The following is a 21795-nucleotide window of genomic DNA, read 5'->3' on the forward strand; positions in this document are numbered from 1 at the left end:
TACAGGCTCTGGCCTGACTTTGAAACGCTGACTGGGAGAGGAGAGCACTTAATGCACTTCTCTTTCCCATTCCAGCTGGAAACCAAGACAGCTTCCCTCGTCCTGCACTCAGTTTATCCCTCTGGCAACGGCAGGTTGGTGCACCCATGGAAACCCAGGGCTGGAAGGGATCTCCAGGAACATCTCCTCATCCAGGATTGTGCTTCTCCATCCCTGAAAGATGCTCATCAAATCTCTCCATAACAGGCACCAGTGATGGAGAGCACACCACCTCTCCGGGGTGGATGGCTGGCAGGAGCTCCTCTTCCCACCTCTTCCCAGCAGCAAACCCAAGGTGGTCTTGGCACCACGCAGAGACCCTCAAGCATCTTGCAGTCTATGCACACGCAACGGACCTCGGCCTTCTCATGACAGCGTGATTTGATCTGCACTTGGCTTGTGAGCATAGTCCACATCCTTTTTGGATGAATCACTCTCCAGCTGCTGCTGACAACCTTGAGCCCAACAGAGAAACCTTTTCTTTTTTTTTTTTTTCCCCTGGTTGTTTCTGGCCGAGCGGTGACTCAGCTGTCAGAGGTGAATAACTCTTCACGCTTTATCTGAACGCTCATTAACCATCCAGAGCCATAAAAAGCAATTTCTTCAGGGCTCCCTCTCCGTGAGGCTGGATTTTGAAGTAAGAGGGCTGGCGTAAGATTTAGTGGGAATATTCATAAAGACGTTCAATAAAAATAGATCTCCAGAGCACGGAAACCTTGCATGGTTCTGGGTCATATGGCAGTGGGTTTTATCAACAGCGGGTGAAGGTCTAGGCAGAAAAGAAAGGCAGATCCTACCCGCAGCACTTAGCAAAGCCTACAGCCACTGCGTGGAAATCGTTAATGACAAAAAGCTTCTACCCCAGGCGTTTGCCTGATTCCTACTCCTGCCCCAGGACCTGCTTGCTTTTCATTTCTCTTCTTTTTCTTCTTCTTTCTCCGAAATCTCAGCAGCGAGGATTTCTTCATCCTCTTGTGCCGTAGGAATCACACGAATGGTGACTAAACTATCGGAAGATTTTGAGAATATTTCTTCTTCCAGGTGGGTACGTGCTTTGTGGGAGATGACAGGCGATCTCCGGTGCACTGGTGATTTCGGCGGGACCGGACTGGAGCTGGAACCCTACGATCCAAAAGAAAGGCAAAGTCAATATTAGCAGACCCTTGGCCACTACCCCCAGCCAACAGTGTCCGGGCTGTGCAAAGCCAGGTGGGTGTTGCATGGAGTTTCACCTCATCGTCAGGATGTCAGCTTTGCTGCCAAAAATGACACATGTGAGGAGGACAGCTGGATTATACCCTGTGCATCTTGAGAGGAGTGCAGAGAGATGAGTGCAACGAAGCTTTCTCACGCCTCCTGCACCATCTCCTAGTTTGCTCCTGAAGCATCTGGAGGGGTTGATCTTAGCAAAAGGTTGGCAGAAGTGGTGTCGTGAGGGAGAAGCCCCAGACTGCCCTGTCCTAAAGCCTCCTTCAGAGAGGAGCCTCAGAAACCTCACCTACGGACGTGCCGTGGAGAGGGATGTCCTTCTAACGAGGTCCTGCTGTCCCCATTAGCGGGGTTAGCTCCTAATCCACGCATCCTCCAGTGATGGGTCTTGTTGCCACTACTGATACAGCACGCGGCGCTGCTCTTCCCCACTGCATTTAACTGGTTATTGATTAGCGTTAGGCACCGCATTGTGTGAAGGCTCATCGTGCTTTTGTGATGGACTGAGACATGCAGTTATGCCGAGCGTCTCCCTGGATATTTACCCAGCCTCAAGGCCACCGCGCGCTCCCTATCAGCTGCTCCTTCACCTCCTTTTACATGTCCAGATGTGATAGTCTGCATAACTCCATGCTGGGAAGAGCAACAACAAGGTCTGCACCTTTTTTACAAGTTCAGCAGAGGCACTTGGAAGGAAAAAAAAAATAAAAATAGAAGAGCGAGGCTGTTTTCTTTTTCAGTTGCTCACAACAAAAAAAGCAAGGGTGATTTCACTGCAGCTCGTGTGGAGCTGGCAGGATGGCGTGCCTGCTGCTGGGGGCCTCTGCCCCCACCACGCCGTGAAAACTTTGTAAATATTGACCGGGATGTGGATGCTGGATGCCAACATCCCCCTCCGTCCTGCTGGCACATTGATTAATTACGGGTGGCCCTGTCTCTGCAGCACGGAAGAGATGTTCCTCTGTGGCTATTGCCTAGCTAGAAACTCGACTCAGGTTTAGCATAGCTGGGCAAAAAGTCAATGCATTTCCCTTTTGTGTTGCAAAACAAACCCCCGTGGGACAACGACATTCTCCCAAGGCCATGTGTAAGATGCTGGAGCACCCCTTCCCGTCTGCCCACACCAGGTCAGACCCCGAAGACCTGAGCTCGCTCCTTCAAGGCACCTTAAGGACAGTCAGGGAGAGCTGCAACTTGGCAGCTAAGGAAGCAAAGCCAAATTGCCATCCTCGCCACACCGACCTGTGCCGCCTGCATCGCCCTCAGCTCCTTCAGCCTCCACCGGAGCTGCGCCAGCGGCCCCTTGCCCCCCATCCTCCCCGTGGCGGCCAGGGCAGCCTGGAAGAGCTTCGGGGTGTCAGCTTTCGGGGGGATGATCAGCGGGTCTCCGGGGGCTCCTTTCTCATCTTTGGGTTTATTGTTGCTTTGCAGCATTTTCCTACAGCAAGGAAAAAGAAAGATTATTTCAGTCCAGGGGCATGTAATATTAGCTGGATTTTATACTGCAGAAAAATTAGATTTTAAAAGAACAGAGACTTTTTACACCCTTTGAAAGACAGAATAACAAATCCGAGTAATGCTAAAAACTAAAGCGAATATTTTAGTAGATTTTTTTAAGCGAAAGCACTCTGGCCGCATTCGTTCCCGAGTCGCCCCCGCTTTTAGCGGTGAAGCTTTGCAGCGGGGCTGGGCTGGCTCTGGGCATCTCCAGCTTACCCAGCCCGCGGCGAGGGACGGGAGCCCTCTGCCGAAGCACGGCAGCTCCAGCCCGGCTCTGCTGCGGGGACGTGTGCCTAACGCCTGGCGACTGCAGCGGGACCTTTCCCAGGGCTTTGTACAGAAAGACATCTCCCCTCTGGCTCTGAAACCCACGCTCTGCTTTTTTTCAAAACCCCACAGGCTAGAAAGCAGCAGCCCGACACGCACTTGGCCTTCTTACGCAGCAGCTTCTGAGACTCCGGATAATGCACCAAAATCTCGTTCAAGTCCTTCTTATCCAAAATGAAGAGGTTAGCGAAGCCATGAGCTACGACGTTTGCTGTTCGGCGATTTCCCCCTCCTGCCGCCAGCAAGCTGAGAGTGACACGGCAAGTCATTAATGCTGCCATTGATGGGATCAGCACAACATTCACAATTTAAAAAATCTCCCTTTTCCCATTGCATCCCCGCATCTCTCTCCTTCGGAAGACTCAGAGTTTATTTTCACTCCCAACAAAATATTCCAAGCCCAATTTTGAAAGAATGCTGGGCAATATTGGCATGGCGCCCTCCATAAAAAAAACTATTTGCCTGTTTGAAGGTTTAAATATTGCATTTTACACCAGTCTAGTGTCTGCTGGGCTGTAGAGAGGCAAACTCTGTCACTGTGTTATGACTTTACACGGACTTTACAGGACTTTACATGCCCATGGAATGGGCAGATTAATGGCTGGGGGACCATTTTAGTGTAACATCTTTTCTTATTCATTTTTCCATCCCTCCATAGACGTCTGCTTACTATCACTAGCTGCCCAGGCAGAAAACAGCACGATGACAAAAATAGTGGAAAAGCTCCAAGAAAAGAAAAAAGTTGTAATTTGTGTAGCAGACGTTGCTCAGTGTTCGTGGCTCTCGATCACAGAGATTAACGAGGGCGTTGCTGATCTCCCCACCTCCCACCCTCCTCGCCCAGAGCCCGTGAGCTGAATTTCCCCGGCTCCTCACCTTATTTCTCCAAACACGGACCCGGCTTTCAGAGTCACCAGCACGGTTTTGCCGTCGGGTCCCCCCAGCACCTGCACTTGTCCCGCCTGGATAATGTACATCTCGCGGCCGATTTCCCCCTGCAGCGAAGATGAGTGCTGTGTGAGGTGCCCAGAAGCGGGCAGACCTTATGGATGCCCTAACCTGCATCTTGCTGGAAACCCCCACGACCATACTGCCCTCTCCAAGCTCTCAAAATGCTTTGCCCTGACAGTGCTCACTCCCGAGCACCCTCATCTAAGCTTCCCAAAGTCTCCTGCAGCTTGGCAGGCTCTTCCCTGCTCTTCGTGGCTGCAGCAGAAGAGGTCAGACTCTGCACAAGACCCGCTGCAACCCAGGATGTTTTTTGCTCTGAATTCCCTCCCTGCGAAGCGGCTGGATGCCACGGTGACAGGCTTTCCCAGCTCTGCATTGCTCCTAGTGCCCTGCACAGCCCAGCCACCACACCAGGGATGGGAGGGCAGCCGAGCATCTCATTACCTTCTTACACACGTAGTCATTAGGCAGGTAGACCACCGATCTGAGACGCTTCAGCATGTCAAAGATCATCTGCCTGTCACAGCCCTGAACCAAAACAGAGTGAATAGCGCCGTTAGTCTGTGCCGGTATGGCAGGCTCCGCCAGCCAGGACTTGCACTGCAGAGAGTACCTGGAAGAGGGCCACTTTGCTCACGATGTTGTAGTTCACGTCGATGGCGATGTCCAGCCTCATCTTGTCTGGCAGCTGCACCAGCAGCTCTGACTCATCTGTGAGACAAAGCAGAAAACTAGCTGTTTCCAGCACTTCATCTGAGAGCGTGTCCTTGGCGTGCCAGCAGGAAAGCAGCCTGTGTTCCGGTGGCAGAGGGCAGGAGCCATCTCACCTAGAAGGGTCCCCTCCAGCCTCTGCCCACTCAGCAACCCACAGGTCTAAAGCCAACCGGCGATGGAGAGCCACCTTTCGCCTGAAGCCTGCCCTGAGGGCTCTCGGAGGCAGACCGGTGAGCCCAAGCCAGCATCTTTCTTGTCCAGGAGCGCGGGCGCAGGTGGTCCTGCATGATGATTTACTGGTAGGGTGAGTTAGTGGGTTTGCTGCTGGACACGCTTTGGCCAGCAATTGCCAGTCACTGCCCTCTCCCCAGGGACCGGCGGGTGGGATGCTGGGCTTAGCGTACTGTGAGTGACGCCGGGTCATTGTGGTGCTGCGATCCGGTGGCAGCCTACACACTCTATCGGTGGGAAAACAAGCCTGTATAGCGGAGACTAAAATAAGCCACCCCCCACCCTGAAACCGTAGTGCCATTTGACAGTAACATATCGGCTCTGCAAAGCAACTGCAGTAAAAGACATGAGGTGCAAGTGTTGACCCTTGGAGCAGTTGGATCTCACCTAGCATGCCTTGCGAATGCCACGTGTACTCGTACCACGTTTTCACCCGGTTCTGAACAGCTTTGGGAATTTTGTAGAAATTCATGTATTTAATGGTACTGTCCATGCAGCTCCGATAGTAAGTTTGCCCCGCAGTCGCGGCGCCAACAACATCTCTCATCTGAATGGGAGGAAGGGGTGGAAGAGACGTTTTAATTGCTGTCACTTATCCATCACGCAGGTTAAGCAGTCTAGAGCACATATGCTCTGTCCTAACAGCATCTGCCAAATCCTTTTTGTCTTCTGATGCCGCTGAGCAGGTCCTTGCATGGGGAAAACAAACCTGGAGATGCAAACCTGTGGACCAATCCCACCCAAACCTTCCCCACCTGAGGCTGGGAACCCCGTGCGACTCCCACTCACCTGCCCTATCATGACGGAGAAAGCAAAGACACCCGTGAAGTAGTTCAGCAGCTGGAAGACGATCTCAAACAGCGTCTTGGGGTCTGGCAGGCCCCCGATGGTGATGAGGGTTTTGACTGCCCAGTAGTAGCAGCGGATGTAGCTGGGAGGAAAAGAGGAGGCATCTTTGAAGGCGTTTCTGGTGTGAAGGCCTGTTCCACCCCTCGGTACCGAGCTCACATCCTCTGGCCACGGCAAGCCAGAGCCTGCTGAGAGTAGTTGTGGGTGATGAAGGGAAAACTAAGGGGCTGCAGACTCCCCACCAAACCTGCAGGTGCCCCTGGAGATGCTACAGGAGTGGGGGGACATAGGGACCCCACAGAAACCTCCGCACGGGAGGTACGGCTGCTCTGGCTACTCCCATTTTCTGCTTCTTTCAGCCCCACTGCTATAAACCAGCAACGTATTTTCAGCAACATTTACACTTTTAAAAATAGTCAGGGGGGAAAAAAGGGGTTTGTGAGAAGATTGTTGGCAGGAGACTCAGGAGATGTCAAGTAAATTCTCGATTCACTGGTCTTGGGCACTCCCTTGGGTGTTATAGTTACACCTAGAGAGATACAGACATGTATATCACACAAAATAACTATATAGCAGTGACATCAACATGGGAAGCTGAGTGCTCAGAGAGAAGGCAACACCTGCACTCAGGCTGCCTTGGTGACTGTCACTTGTCCCCACCTACACCTCACACTAAGTCTTTAACACCCTTGTGCGCCCCCCCCCTTTTTTTTTTTTTTCAGGAAACTCTCATTTACCGCATGGTGCTAAATTAGTCAAACGTTACTCAGTGTTTTATTTTGCCCGTGTTGTACAAACCGCAACTGTGGGCATTCGCTACGAGGCAGCATTCAGCTCGCGAGCCGAGTGCTCCCCCTGCGGCATCCGTCACCCACAGCGCAACGAACATTTAACCCCTGTGTCTTGGAAACGCCACGGCAAGGGGACGGGGTGGCCAACGTCCCTGTCTCGCGCCCTGGGAATGAGGGTGCCGGGCTGGTCCGAGGCGCCTGACACATGGCACCCGGAACACACACAGCTTCAAGCATCCCATCCTCACCTGGCAGCAGGTCAGCATGAACAGAACAAGGGCTCACACCGCCATCTCACTCAGCCAGGGAGAGTTTCCTTGTTTCCCAGCACCAGGCTCCCAGTTTTTCAGCCTCTTTGACCTGCCATTGCCTTCCGTCGCAGCCCAGTTACAGCTTCTTCGTCTTGCAGCACCATTTATTACTGCACATCCCATCCTTCCTTGTCCCCATCGTTCTCCCTGGCTCTGCATCTTCTCCTGGCACCCCTGACCCTTTGCTTCAGGGGATTTTATGAACCCAGCTGCATCCTAACACCTCCCTTCTCGCTCCAGTTCATCACAGCAAGCTGTGCTACGTGAGGACCCAAGCCCTGGCTTGTACCTGTTTCCTTCCCCATCGTAGACCCAGGTGGTAGAGCCCAGTCCTTCGTAGGCTGATGCCCAGTAGTAGAGGCAGGAGTTCACGTGCAAGCTGTACAGTAAATAGGCAGTGGTCCGAATCACTCTGAAAAAAAAAAAAAAAACAAACAGAGAGAGTAGGAGGGGAGACAATATGGTGTCTGCTAGGAGAAACACAGCAGAACACCCCTGGCATCACAAGGAGCTTCTAAACCATGAGCCAAGCGCTGACCATGCAGTTTCTGCCAATGCAGGAACCACAGAGCACCCAAATGTGCAGCTCTGCTGCTCCCTCCCACAGCTGCAGGAGCTCCAGAAGTGCCAGAAAACGCAGCTTATCCGCTGGTGGCTCCTCTTCATCACCAGGACCCCTGTCCCTGCTGGGCTGGGGAGAGGTGATCCTACCCACACGGGCTCCAGGACCCCACATCCCACCTGCATCAGCAAACACCCACATCAGCCGGTCCAGGGACAGTGGAAAAATAAATCAGAAACCCAGAACAGGCACACACCGAAGTGAAGCTTCTTCCCCAGGAGCAAACAACAACTCCACCTCTCTCCCTCACCTGTAGATGTACGCCTTGCTCAGGATAGCCTCCAGGCGGTTGTTGAACTCGAAGAAGGCCATGTACTGGGAGGAGAAGGAAAGCAGCATGCTCCAGTTCCCGCGGCCCCCGCCAGCAGAGTTACATTCCCATAAAACCCCACTCCCCCTCCGTTTCCCTCCTGCAGCCCCTCTGCAGCATGAAACCCCATGGACAGATTTGGCTCCATATATAAGTGCCCTTCTATTCAAATGTGTGTTTTAAGATTGAAATGAAATGTTTGACCAACAGCCCTCCAAAGCCTTCGGGACAAGACTTCCCATCCATTTTACAATCCTCTTGTCATCAGCGATGAGTCTAACGAGCCACAGCTTACCCCAGCCAGCGGGGGACTCCTTCACATCCACTGCAAGTGGTGTTCTGCCTGATTTTATAAGCTCCAACTCACCTTCAGACAGCGAGGAAAGCGCAGGAGTGGGTTGACACCGACTTTGAAGTAGAAGAAATCCAGGGGCAGGAGGCACACCATATCCATCTGAAATCCGCACAAAGAGAGAAACCTCTGTGGGGACCTGCAGGCGTGGTGGGGTGGAGCTGTGAACCACCGTTCAGATTAAAGATTCAGATTAACAAATAAAATTATGTCAAACCTTGAAGCGTTGTGACCGCAGGTAGTTCTCTCTCATGGCCTTTTTATCGGTCTGGTTGGGAATAGGAAGGGGAGAGATGAAGACTGATCATTGCTTGCAGAAAGGAAAGTCATGGCCAACATGGTCATGCCTGGCTTTTCTCTTCTGCACCACAACAGGGAAAGTGCTCCCTTTGTGCCGAGGAAGGGGAACAGAGCGAGAGGAGAAGAACTGGTCATATGCCATCTTCCCATCCTATCTCGGGGACATCCTGTACTCATTTTGTGTCCCAGAGAACATACATCACAGTGCCAGCACCACAAAAGTCAAGAGTTTACGGGCGAAACCTCCCCGTCTGAGCATTTGCATGGGCCATGGGAAGGCTGTACCCTCAAGGTTTTATTTTTCACAGCTTATTTAATTGGATATGGAAACGAAATCAAGGGCTTTCACTTATCTCAGGCGCATGATCTATGCATTCAGATTGCAGTCGCTTTCGTCATATCGCTAAGGCATTCTGTGCATCCTGAAAATTAAACCCAGTTTTTTTATGCCGCCTGCTCTCAATTAGCAGTGTACGGCTGCGCCGGGGCCGGTCCCCCTGCACCTTACTGCACCGCTGGCAGGTGAGCCAGCCCACGGAGCAGCACCCTCCGAGCATCCCTACCCAGGAACAGGGCCGCCATGGACAACGTTTTCAAGATGGGCTGATATTGACTTTAGGGGAAAAATACGTATGTTTAGTGGACAAAAAGACTTATCCATTACATGGCAGGAGAGATGCTTGCAGTCCTTCAAGGGGAGACACAGCCCTGATAGCCACGGCCATGGTGGGAGAGCTTGGAGAGCTCGATTCAGAGATTGGTGACCAGCACCATCCATGTCGCTGGGGGTGATGGGGATGGGAGGTCCCCGTGGCTGGTCCCCAGTGGTGGGATGCGGTGCGCTGCCACTTACTATTATGTCTCCCCCCCGGACAAACTGCAGCCGGGTCTGAAAGACGAGAATGTCCAGCAGATAGATGAGGTCACAGAGGTAGTCCATGAACAGCCAGCAGTGGATGTTTGCCGGAGTCTGGTAGGGGAAAGCCCAGCGGACGGGGATCAACCAGCAGTTCCAGTTCCAGGCCATGACAACAAAGAACAGCCACAGCACGTACATCAGGTCTGCACACAGAAAACCGCACCATGATTAGCCGGGCACATGAATCCGCTACGCAAAGGGGTTTTCATCCCCTGCCCTGCCCTGCGTGCCAGGAGGAAACCTGCAGGAGGTCTCTTATCGACGGCATTTAATTGCAAGTGAGCTGGGCTCTAAATGCAATGTGAATACCACCGCTTGCAGAGCACATTTCTTTTTATCGGATATACCCTCTTCTAACTTTGCTGATTCAACTAGGTTCACTTTTGCTTTGCTGCCACAACACCAACTTTCTTGCTTGGCTTTTTCCCCCCTTGAGGCTGTTCTGAGCCCACACGTGGCCGCCTGAGCCTGCTGGCTTCGAAACGGCTGTGAAATAGCAAAGGCTAAGGAAGGAGCTGGGTTCCTGTGGGGTGTCCCCAGGACAGGGGCTGTTTATTTTGTGATTTTTATTTTTATTTGGGGTGTCCACACCCCAGGGACAGCATTTGCCCACTGAAAAGCCTGAAAAGCAGAAGGCGGCCACCTCTTCCCTGCCTGATCAGGCTCCTGACACCCACAGCCATCGGGAAGTATTTAGGAAACCCCGTGCCTTGCAGGGGAATTAAACTCTGGATTTCAGTAGTCAGGTGTAAGCTAAGCTGCTCTTTGCTTACTTGTTCTCCCTTTTCTACAAAGTTTCATCTTTTACACCTCCTCTCCTCACCCACTCTCCCACCAGCTTCACCCGGTCCGGGCACATGGCTGTGCTCCATCACTCACTGGTGAGCGGGTCGATGCTGCTGGGGAACCGGTAGTTTTTCAGGCGGTCCATCCAGGGCCGGTACTTGAACGTGCAGCACAGCATCTCGCAGTAGTGCTCGTCCCCCGCCGGCTTGTCCCCCTCCGGCTCCCCTGCCGGTGGGGGCACCGGTGCGGGTGGGGGGGGGGGTGGGGGGGGGGGGGGAGGAGGAGGAAAAACCCGGTTGTTGTTGGCAGCACGAGTAATACTGCAATTTGTTTTAAGGTCTTCAAATTGTTAATAAAGCAGCTGTTTCCCTGAAAACACAGCACGTGTGGGGACCCGCCAGTTAAACGCTCCCAGCCCCACTCGAACTCACATGTTGCAGGGCTCTCATCATCCGAGGTGATGTCGGGGTCGGTCAGCTTCTCCTTCACCTTCTCGGTCCTCTCTTTGAAGAGCTTCACCAGCTCCTGCAGCCGGGTGTTGACGATGGCGCTGCTCAGGCTGGTGGCTGAACCGATGCGCTCGGGCAGGCTGCGAGGGCACCATCAGGCATTTCACACGCGCAGCAAAGCCCAAGGGCAGGTTCGTGACCTTTTTTTTTTTTTTTAACCTACAGGATCCTGAATTAGGATTTACCCGTATTTATTTGGCTATTGTGTAATCAGAAGGATACAAGTTAAGGTGGTTTCAGTAAAATACCGCCAAGCACAAATACGCCTCATCCTTGCCCTGGGGCGTGAGATGCCCTCAGAGGGACTTGGGAAGCACCAAGATCCTAGGCTGGATTGCACGTGTTTGGGAGAAGATGATTTTGGAAGAACCATGGGGTGAAAATGGTCACCAAGCCCCTGAATTTGTGAACTATAACACCGCTTTTCAACCTCTTTATTAAAACCAGGTTGGATTCAGACCAGGATGCTTCACCGAGCATGACTGAGGAGCATGACTAGGAGGGAGGACAGAAATGAGCTAGGTTGCTGTAGCTCTGGGCTGCCTCGTTGTGATAATTGGCATAAGATTTCTGCCCAGGAAGAAGGCAAACCCCCACACCACGTGGAGGTGCAGACCCTCCCCAAGACTTTGTTTCCCAGGGAGGGCAGCTCCCTCCGAGGCTGTCCGCCGGGGCTGCAGGGAAGGCAGGACCTGGGGTATGCGATGCAGAGCTTGTGCTCGCTTCCTACATGGAAGAAAAAGGTAATCTCTCTGCAGTTGGTAAAAACAAGGTGTTCCCATAGTCCTATAGCATACGTAGATCAAAGGTGCATCTTCTCTGTGGTCAAACCTACTCTTAAGGAGAATATTTCTACCTGGATACAGGGAAAACAAGAGAGCAGTCTCTGCTCCAGGGAGCATTGTGATCGTTATTTTTGGAGGGGGTTTGCATTACTTGTTACACAGCGTTAGACCCACTGCGAGCACGGATCCCTCTCCCTTTGGTATCCCAGCAATTCTAGGATCTTTGCTATTTCCACCCGAGCCCCGGGATCCAAACGCCTGGGAGCTCGGCTGATGTGGAGCCCCTCTGTCCCACCACGCACCTTTCTCTCTGCTCCTCCTCCCAGCCCAGCAGCGCTCGGGTGGGGGACTGGCTCACCAGCCCCTCATCCAGACCATCCTCCGGGGCCAGCAGCTTCCTCCTGGGGACAGAAACACAGCGACCGAGGCTGGGCTTGTCCCCATCCTCAGCCAGCCCCTCTTTCTCCTTCCCCTCATCATCCTCCTCCCAGGTCTCATCTGTTTCCACTTCCCCTTCTCCTACCAGGGTCAGTTTTCCCCTAATTTTTGGCATTGCTGAGGTCAATGGGAGCAACCCCTCCCTGCTGCTTTGCTGCTAAAGCCCTATTTCTTTCCAGACACCACCGAGCCCACCGCTGCATGGGCATAAAGCCACCCGGCCCATTTTGCAACACATTTGGGCACCTGGCAAGACGCACAGAGGGTGGGTACTGCTCCGTGCTCATCCCCAGTGACCCCCCCATCACACCACTGTGCTTCGGGAGGCAGGCAAGAAAAATGCAATACTGGCAAGGGGGTGCAAGAAAGTGAAATCTGGAAAAACGGGGAAGGTGCTGGGGACGCTGCCTGGCTCAGCTCAGCTCCGTCACACCTTAAACCACTGAGACAAAGAGCGCATGGCAGAGCAGCAGGTGCATAACATGGACCCTCCAGTGGCTGCTGATACCTGCGAAGCCAAGTGCAAAGTGCAAGAGCCGAGAATGGCTCCAGGTTCAAGAGGAGCACTATAAAGGCTGTCATGGCAATGCTGAGCCGGTGGCAGATGATGTCTTCCTTGATGTGTCCTAACACAGCTGGTGCCTCCCTTTGGCACAGATGGGTTTCTGATACAACTTCCTTACATGTGGGCAAGCAACGTTGCAGAAAGAGATCTGCATATGAACAGGACAATCACGGCAAAAATCTGGTTTGAAAACCTGCAGTCAAGCCCAGTGTTTTAACTGCAACAAAGAAATCGCCTTCTGCCACCACAGTTGATGCTCTAAATCAAGCAGGATCTCACTGACCCTGGTTCAGAATGGCTCAGTGCCACATGTGGAGCAGGAGCAAGCAGGACGTTGAGGGAAGTTGTCTCCTGAAGAAAGACAAATGTGATGAACCCACTGGCCTCCAGCCTCGATGGCTCTCAGGCGCACCCTGCTGGGAAGGGGAGCAGATGAACAAGACCGATGCAACCTTCATTCCTCAAATGCACAGCACAGCGGCAGAGGGAAACCACCACCCCACCCCACTAAATTAAAGTACTCTCAGATGTGGATGCAGAGGTTCCCAAAACCACATCAGATTTGAGAAATAGTCCTGCCAAGGTCCATGATGCTGTTCGGACAACATCCATCATCTCTCACCGGTCTCCAGCTGCCCTTCCCCTGCCTTTGTCCCCTTGGGGCACCACGCTGCCCCATTGCCCATCCTCATCCATGAGCAAGCCCAAGATGCCTACATTGACAGCCCAATGGCCTTGTCCTCTCCGAGGGGGACCCTGCAGAGAGGGTATCGCCATCCCCACTCTTTACCTGCAGCATGGTTCCCCGCGGGCCGCAGAGCTCGCGTGGTCACCCTCCGAGTACATGCAAAACTTTGTGTGTCAGCATCCATCTGGGAAAAAATGTCTTTTTTTTCTTCAGATTGATGGATGCCCTCGCAAAGATGTAAAAGGAGATAGACATCCCCAGGAAGGCTGTAAATCCAAAGGGGCAGGAAACATCCCCTGATATTCTGCAGCGCCAGTAGTTCACCTGTGTTCCCAGCAGACAGGAACAGGAGCTACCTGACAAGCCACACAAACTTTAGTGGATTTTGGAAAATGGTGGGTGAAGGGCTCAGAGGCAGCCTGGGATGTTACGGTAAGTCCCACGGAGAAGCTCAGGTATGTGCAACCCTAAGTCCAAAACCCTGGCAGGTCTAGCAGTTTTTCAGCCATCTGTGGTAAAAAAGGAACCTGTGTGATAATCCCTGGGCAAACATTCAGTCTTATGGTACGTTCTAGCAGCAGGGGATGTTTCTGGGGACAGGATCTCCGGACTGCTGGTCAGAACAGCACGAAACTCCAGACTTTTTTCCACTGATGCATGAAGACTTCAAACTGTATCTCCTACAATACAGAGTGACCCAAGAGACGCATAGCTAGTAAAGAAGAGGAGTGCGTGTAGACCAAGTAAAAGCTAAAGGTGAAAGAGTAGATAAATAATTAAATAATTAAATAAATAATAAATTAATAGTCAATAGATTGAGAAGAGGAAATGTACAGCACAAGTACAGAGAGCTGCACAAACGTCCTTACGCAAATAAGTAGGAAGCCAACTATGAAAGAATTTGAATACAAGCAATAAAAATGTAAATTGCCACTTCAAGAGACCAGGTAGAGAGTGTGATTGCCTAAATAAAGCTATAGGGTGAGCAACACCAGCTGCTGCCTGGGCTTGGCCGTTGGTGTGGACCGTCAGCAACTGCTCTGATGCTGCCCAGAAGCAAAGCCTCCAGCTGTGCTCAGGTAGCACTGGCCACCACGCAACCATCCACTCAACAGCCAGCCGTGATGGAAGACCCTATCGCAGCCTAAACATCGCTCCGTTTTGAACACCCTTTGAAAGCTGTGGCCATAAGGATCGGCTGTCCTGTGCCTGCCTGGGGCGACGTGGGATGCACAGTGTCCCTCATATGGCATCATCCAGTGTACCCTGGTATTTATCACCTGCAAGAGCCTGTTTCCAGGCATCAGTCAGAAAACATGTGGCTCATTTGCAGAGAGTCTTTCATGACTCTGTCTAAACAACGTTAACCCTAATCCTTCACAGCCCAATGCAGGAAAAAACTCAAGACTGTGGCCAAGAGAAGTGACAGGATAAATGGATGATTGCTCAATGCAGAGTTGATGTCCTCTTCCTCTGAAAACACCAGCTAGAGCCGATCATTTTTCTTCTTGTTCAGAATGATGAAAATGTATTTCTTTATGTAGCAAAACAGGAGCTGCTCACTTTAAAAAAATCTCCAGCTCTACCAAGGGACCTCCAGTGTTGTCTTGAGAGACACCACCTACAGACAGGGCAGAAAGGTTCACGTGCTCATACGTGTAACTGCAAGTACACAACCTGCTTTAAGAAATGGATAGAAAATAGCATGAGAAAGCTGCAGTGCCCCAAAAAATAACTCTATTGGGGAACAATAGGATCATAGAATGGTTTGGGTTGGAAGGGATCTTTGGAAAGATCACCGACACACACACACACCCCCCAGCTGTGGGCAGGGACATCTTTCACTACATCAGGTTGCTCCAAGCCCTGTCCAACCTGGCCTTGAACACCTCCAGGGATGGGGCAGCCACAGCTTCTCTGGGCAACCTGCGCCAGGGGCTCACCACCCTCATCATGCAACACTTCTTCCCTACATCCACTCTAAGATGACCCTCTGACAGTTTAAAGCCGTGTCCCCTTGTCCTATCACTACAGGCCCTGGTAAAAAGTCTTTCTCCATCTTTCTTAAAAGCCTCTCCCTTACAGATCAAAAGGCTGCAATAAGGTCCTGATAAAAGACTTGATAAAAAGGGGTGGTGGTGGGGACAGAACTGCACATAGATAAGTGGATCTAAATAAACTAAGGCTGTGCCTTTGGGTTGCTGGAACTCTGGGCTCCAAAGATGCTCAAGACGTGCTGGGATGCATGACACGGGTGTTCATCTGAATTGTCATCCATTTTTTAAGTCACTTGGAGGCATATGAGAAAGCCCGTTGCCTTGACCCTGATTCAAAGCAAGAGCGGCTGCACCTGCTGATGGGACTGGAAAACACGGACATTTCTGTCTTAGCAAAATAGCCTGTCCTGTTTGTTAACCCGAGAGAGAAAAACGTGTCCCGAGCAGCGACTGCCAAAGGTGTTTCCCCAGACTGATCCCGAGTGCCGTGCAGCTGTGAATGAGCCTCCACCACTCTACAGCGACAAGCTTGTTGCCACAGGACAATTTTTGTCCCTGGGCTAATACAAAAAGGCAGTGAGATTCAGTAGGCTTTAAATAACTGGCCTCTTGACGCTGGCGGTATTGGCACTGCAGGTATTTCATACGACTCCTTGGGCTCTCCTTTCCCAGTTCCAAAAGCTGTTCAACAGACTGGATTATGGACGGTTTTGTCATTTTATTTTCAAGTCCCCCAGGAGCTTGTTTACTAAAAGTTCCGAACTATTAAGTGAGGATGAATATGAAACACCAGGTTTTCAGCACAGAAAACATCTTCATTTTTATTTTTAATCCCCTGCAAGAATGAGCCGCAAAAAAAACCCCAACATCAACCAAAAAAACATCGGCTTCCTCTACGCTCAATTTTAAAGCTCAGTTTTAATCCTCCTCCTCTCCAAGTATCCTTGATGCAAAGGTGTAAAGTCAAGGGGGAGATGCTGCAAAACCTTCCAGCAAAAATGCAAGAAAACAATTGTTGGGTTTTATGTTGAAAGCCCGTACCCAGCACACAGACCCCTCGCGCCCTGAATTTGGGAGCAGAGACGTGTGTGTCAACAGACAAACAGGACCTGACCACGGCCAGGGCACTGAGCCCATCCTCAGGAGGACACGCAGACAGGGCTGTCCCCAGGCCCCAAAAGCTTTAAACAAAATTTAACCATTTACTTAAAAAATGCAAACAAGAGGTGAGGCTTTTGCCATCTCCCCTGCCTTGCATGGGGGTGATACCCGCCGCACACATATCGCCCCAGCTCATTGTCCAAACCTGCCAGAAACGGGTTGCTCCGTAGGGTTGTATAAATTTTCCTGTGCCGGCACCATCGGGGGAGGGGTGTGAGACCCCCAGGAGCCGGGGACCGCGCCTGGGCAGAGACATACCTGGGGGATGCCGACGCCGTGCCAGGCACCAGCAGCATGTTGGGAGAGCCGGAGGTGGGCACCGGTAAGTGGGTACCGTCGTTCTCCACAGCATCGCCTCCGCTGTCCACATCCTTGATGTCCACAGTGGGGTAATTACCTGGCCCATGGAGAAGGACAGCGATTGCAGGTGAGAGGGGCGCAGCCAGGATGAACCCCCAAGCCCCGTCACCTCCGCAGAGCTGCTCCCAAACTCTGCAGCGTGCTAGAAGGACTCGCTTTTCCCCTCCGTTCCCTTCTTGCCCGGCACTCCTTTCTCCTAACAGTTTGGAGCATTTATTTTTCTTTTTCTTTTTTTTTTTTTTGGCCCAGTTTTGAACACTATAAGAAGCGCCACCTGCTTCTCCTTCTGCTTTTCCAGCTTGCAGTGATTGCAACTACTGCGTGCGAGCGTTGGGTCCCCGTGGTTCGGAAAATGATGGAGATGAGGAACCCGGGATTTCCAGCTGCAGGACCTGCCTCCCAGGGTCCAGAAAATCTCCTGGGTCTTCTGAACATAAACATATGGATCGTGCATGCTCTCAAATTACACGAGCGTTTGCTTTTCGTGCAGAATAAGGCACTATTTAAATAAGGACTCACAGCCCCTCTCTTCTGCAGAAGTTAAAGGTTAGAAGCAGGTAGGTTGGGTGTTTAGAGTGGGTGAGGAGAGATACCAGTTGCCCAAAGGAGAAATGGTACTGGGGGTTATCTTGGCTGTGAAACGTCTTCCCTTTTCGTAGCTATATCACAAAATGCACTGAGTTCCTGCAGGGTTTCTTCTAAGGCAGGTTTTCACATGTCTGAAAGACCCCGTTCATCCCCTCCTGTCCCACGCTGATGTGGGACCGGCGGGTCAGAGCGTGGCTCAACCAAATCACCAAGAAAAGGCCTGTTTGGGCTGCAAAGTTAAAATCCCATTGCGTGTAAGGAAAAGCAGCAGAATTTGGCTCACTGGTTAAAAACAGACCAAAGCTACAGAAACATGATTTGTCCTTCTGGGTTAAAAGGCAGAAAACCGTGAACAGCAAACCTCCATCTTACCGTCCTCTTAGTACGAGTGGGTTGCACGATTTCTAAGGAGAAAACTACTATATTTAACCCTCTGCCTGCAGGTTCTTCGGGAGAGTTTTTGGCTAAGCAGGTCAAAACATACAGCATATCATTTACAGATATCGGCAAACGCTTTCTAGGGCTTAGCTAGAAAGGCACATAGAGATGAGGTGAGAGCAGAAGAAAAGATGAATTTTGTTCCCCAGCCTCTGTGCTGCAACACGAAGCATGCTTTTATTTATTTTTTCCCCTCAAAAGCAACAAAAAGCAACTACTGCAGGAATAACCCCTTGCCCCCTTCAAGCTACGCAAGCCCATGGTCAAAGCCGACATCTCTAATACCTAGGGGGGATTGCTCCTCATTGCAAAAATTGGGGTTGACAACTCCAGCCTTTGGCTTGCGGGCGACAAGGATGGGGATGCGGGAGGCAGCGGTGGCTCGGTAGCTGGGGACATTGGGGAGCTGCTCTAGCACGCCGCCACCGGGAAGGGAGGCGTCCCCGCCGTCGAGCGGCTTGTCGTGCACCAGCCGATCTAGCTCGACGTCTCGGGCACGCTTGGACATGCTGCTAGGCGCCTAGGTGCTTCAAGCAGAGGGCAAGGCATCTGAAGCTGCAATAAAACAGAGTGGTTTGAGACAGGACAACTGTGTCAGCGCAGAGAAATGCAGGGCTGCTGGGGTTTTTGTTGCTGCCCGCCGCTCACGGATGTTGATAGTGGCGGCGGTGAGCATCCTACCACACGCTTTTATAGCATCGCTGCAAGATGGGGGTGCTCTGCAGGGCGGCACGAGCAGAGAAACCTTCAGCCTGTACCAGGGCTCAGGTCAAGCCGTCCCTTGTGCAACTTCCCAACACCGGAGCAGTTATCACAGAGTGGTTTGGGTTGGAAAAGACCTTTAAAGGCCACCTAGTCCAACCGCCCTGTCATGAGCAGGGACATCTGCCACAAGATCAGGTTGCTCAGAGCCCTGTCCAACCTGACCCGGAATGTTTCCAGGGATGGGGCCATCTCCCACTTTGCTGGGCAACCTGGGCCAGTGTCTTGCCACCCTCGGCGTAAAAAATGTATTCCTTCTATCTAGTCTAAATCTCCCCTCTTCTAGTCTAAAGCCATTACCCCTTGTTCTATCGCAGCAGGCCCTTATGCCTTTGCTCACTCTGGCTGCGACGGGAGCTTGCCACCTAAGTTTCATTAACAACCCGTTACCTCCTAAAAGGTTATATTAAAATGCACTTTATTCCACTGGTTATTTCCCAACTTGAGCAAAGTGGTGGAGAAAATCCCTTTTATCCCCCCTACCTTCTTCGGCTGAAGGAGGAACTCATTTCACATCAGAGATCGCTTAATCAACAAGACTTAAGTACTGCGCAAGCACCAGCTTTTCAGAGCTGGCTCCAGCTGATGGCAATATCGCCATCGCGCTGTGCCCATGGGATGCTTTAAGACAGCAAAAAGCCCCGACTGCCCACGCAGGCCCACGCTGCAGAAAGCTCGGCTGTTCGCTCCCAGACAGCGAGCAGCGGGGAGGGAGAAGCTGCATTTTCCCCTTGCGGGGCATCACATCGCCTGCTTCGGTTCAGCCTAATTTGACATGACACTGCTGTATATTATACCTTCAACATCGGTTTCAGCGGCCTCCACTGTGTCCTCTTCCACCTTCAAAGCAAAAAAAGCCATTTTAAGGAGAGACCCAGCTGCTCTGCCAGCAAAAGAGCAGACTTTGCAGCTTGATTGGGTGCCCCATATCCCCCGACCATTCCCCAGCCTCTCAGCTTGTTGTTCTGTGCCAGCATTTTGGGGTGAAAGCATCCCTCCTGTGGTGCACAGCTACTGCTGCTGTCTCAGGTTCAAAGATGAGGACATCTCAGTGGGCGACATTCCCAGTGCCCAGCCCAGCCACTGCTCCTTGCCAGGGCACCACGTCCACCCCCCCCCCAGTTCTGAGCCCCCAGCGTGCGCTGGGCAGCCAGAGCTCGTTGCAGACCTGAGCCCGAGCGGGGAGCGATGTCGTACCTGTACAAAAGCACTTTCGAGATCACTTATCTCAGCTTCTTCCAGCTGCTCAAACCTGAGGGCCTCCTCTGCAAAGTAGACTTCATCCACACCCTCGTCAGCGGTGAGACAAGGTGACTGGAGCAGTGGTCTGGGTGGTACAGATCAAGCAGAGACAAACGCCCGAGTTCGCTTTGGTCCTTTCTGAGGTTGGGCACATTGCAGACTGGGGTCATCACAACAACAGGGGATGCCATCACGTCAACAGGCATGCCATCATGCCAATGGGGATGCCGTCACGTCAACGGGGGACGCAACACGCCAACGGGGACGATGCACAGCTCTCCCAGTTTCAGGGAGCACTGCTGCCCCGCAAGCCCCATTGGCAGTGAACAATACCACAGAAATCTGAGTTCGGTACAGTAGTGGTGCAAAAAACCACCCTTGCTGCTTAGGTTAGAAGGGACTTGGAAAAAATCCTACATGGGACCGGGTGAGAGGTGCATAAATTAACGCAGGGCATTGCATATGCATAAGCAAAACTGCGTATTCAGAAAGATACAGGCAGTATGTTTCTCCTGCTGTACATAATAATTTTTCATATAAATAATATTTGCCAAATAAAAAGCTGACAGCCTAATTTCCAGGCAGGACTGTCCCACAAGCACCATCCAAATCCCACGTTTGCCTGTGCAAGATACCACCAGGACATATAATTCTCATTTTCCTTCAGCAGAGAGCACAGACCCCAGTTCCACCATTCTCACAAAGGGGGCCCCCAAAATAGATTTTATTGGTTTAATATAACTTTACAACTGAAAAAAAAAAAAAAAAAGCCTCATCACGTTGTTCTGTGCACTTATCTCCTGATTTATTCTTTGCTGGTGAGAGAAGCAAAGTGGGGATTGAGGACAATGAAAAAAATTTTAGGGCATGCATGAAAATTGAAAAATCATCTTTCTGCATCTTTGGCAGATCCTGTCAGAAGATGTATGTAACAAGCAGTGGCTGCTTTTTATCTTTTATCTCCATGTCCTGAAAAACTGTTATTTTCCAAGGCCTTTACAAAATTATTTTTAATAATTCCCACCACCCCCCTTTTTTTTTTTTTTTTTTTTTTTTAATTAGGCTCCTTTCAAATGCAATCACAAGTCTTTTCATCCGAATCTGGAAAACCTGTTGCTGTCTCTCATTTCCCATAAACAGACAAACACGTCAAAGGATGGAGCAGCATCTCATTCACCCTGCAGCTGAAGCTAAAGTTTCTACTGTGGAGCTGCAGGAACCGATTTTGGTGAAATAAAGAGATATGGTTTTAACACTGAATATCCATACGTTTTCAGTTTCATCCTGAAAATCTAGCTACTTCAGAGGAATTAACAGAGAATGATACTGTAGCCCTAGGTAATAAATCCCTAAATGTTTATCTCGTGAAATCAGAGCAAACCACTAAACTAAGTGGAAAAAATATTCTAAATACCATCTAGACCAAAGTCACCACCTACAACAGCTGACAATAACTCGGCTATTTTCTACAACAGGAAAAAAATGCAAAATTCTACCTACTTGTATTAAGTAGCATTTGCAGGTACAACACATAATCCTGTCTTTAAATTCAGCTCTGTGATACTCATAATAATCCCGGCTGCCCTGAATTAACGGATATGGTTTTAAATAACGTGGACCACCTCCAGGGACTGGCTGCTCCCAGCCCCCGACGAAGGCACAAGCCGGGGCTCCTGCTCGGCCGAGTCGCTGGACCCCGCGGGAGGGGATGGCCGGGGCCTGCGGTTGCTACGGGCGGCTGCGATTGAGATGGAGCCCGTGTCTCCAGGAGACACTCGCCTGTCACCAGGTACCGCGTCAGCAGCGAGCCCTGCGGTGAGCCGGTTTGTGAAAGCGTCCCTTCTGAACCCATCCCTCCGCAACGCATCCCTCCCCAAACGCATCCGCCCACCGGCTGGGAATCTCCGCTCTGCCAAGAGGAACTCGCTCCTCCATGGGTGTTTCAGCCCCTCTGGCTTGCGAACGCAGCTGAAACAACAACTGTGTTCATTCTCGTTGCCAACAAAGCCATAAAGGCAACAGGAGCCACTCACCCAGCACTCTCCTCCACC

The 21795-nt window shown here is 51.5% G+C and overlaps 1 protein-coding gene across 1 annotated transcript in view; it reads right to left on the bottom strand.

The window, feature by feature from the left end:
* Nucleotides 1–696: 696 nt before the first annotated feature.
* CNGB1 (cyclic nucleotide gated channel subunit beta 1) overlaps nt 697–21795 on the bottom strand; it is a 34427-nt gene continuing 13328 nt past the window's right edge. The window contains exons 15-33 of the mRNA XM_082489656.1: nt 19700–19829; nt 19300–19342; nt 16613–16751; nt 11808–11906; nt 10643–10800; nt 10305–10484; nt 9360–9568; nt 8424–8474; nt 8222–8308; nt 7795–7859; nt 7212–7334; nt 5761–5902; nt 5359–5518; nt 4640–4737; nt 4471–4554; nt 3952–4070; nt 3175–3321; nt 2491–2686; nt 697–1161 (exon numbers count right to left, since the gene is read on the bottom strand). Of these exons, the coding sequence (XP_082345782.1) occupies nt 949–1161; nt 2491–2686; nt 3175–3321; nt 3952–4070; nt 4471–4554; nt 4640–4737; nt 5359–5518; nt 5761–5902; nt 7212–7334; nt 7795–7859; nt 8222–8308; nt 8424–8474; nt 9360–9568; nt 10305–10484; nt 10643–10800; nt 11808–11906; nt 16613–16751; nt 19300–19342; nt 19700–19829 (2443 nt within the window). The 3' untranslated portion in view covers nt 697–948. The remainder of the gene's footprint in view (nt 1162–2490; nt 2687–3174; nt 3322–3951; nt 4071–4470; nt 4555–4639; nt 4738–5358; nt 5519–5760; nt 5903–7211; nt 7335–7794; nt 7860–8221; nt 8309–8423; nt 8475–9359; nt 9569–10304; nt 10485–10642; nt 10801–11807; nt 11907–16612; nt 16752–19299; nt 19343–19699; nt 19830–21795) is intronic.

Source organism: Vanellus vanellus, assembly GCF_965231255.1.
Source record: "Vanellus vanellus genome assembly, chromosome: 12".
Lineage (NCBI taxonomy): Eukaryota > Metazoa > Chordata > Aves > Charadriiformes > Charadriidae > Vanellus > Vanellus vanellus.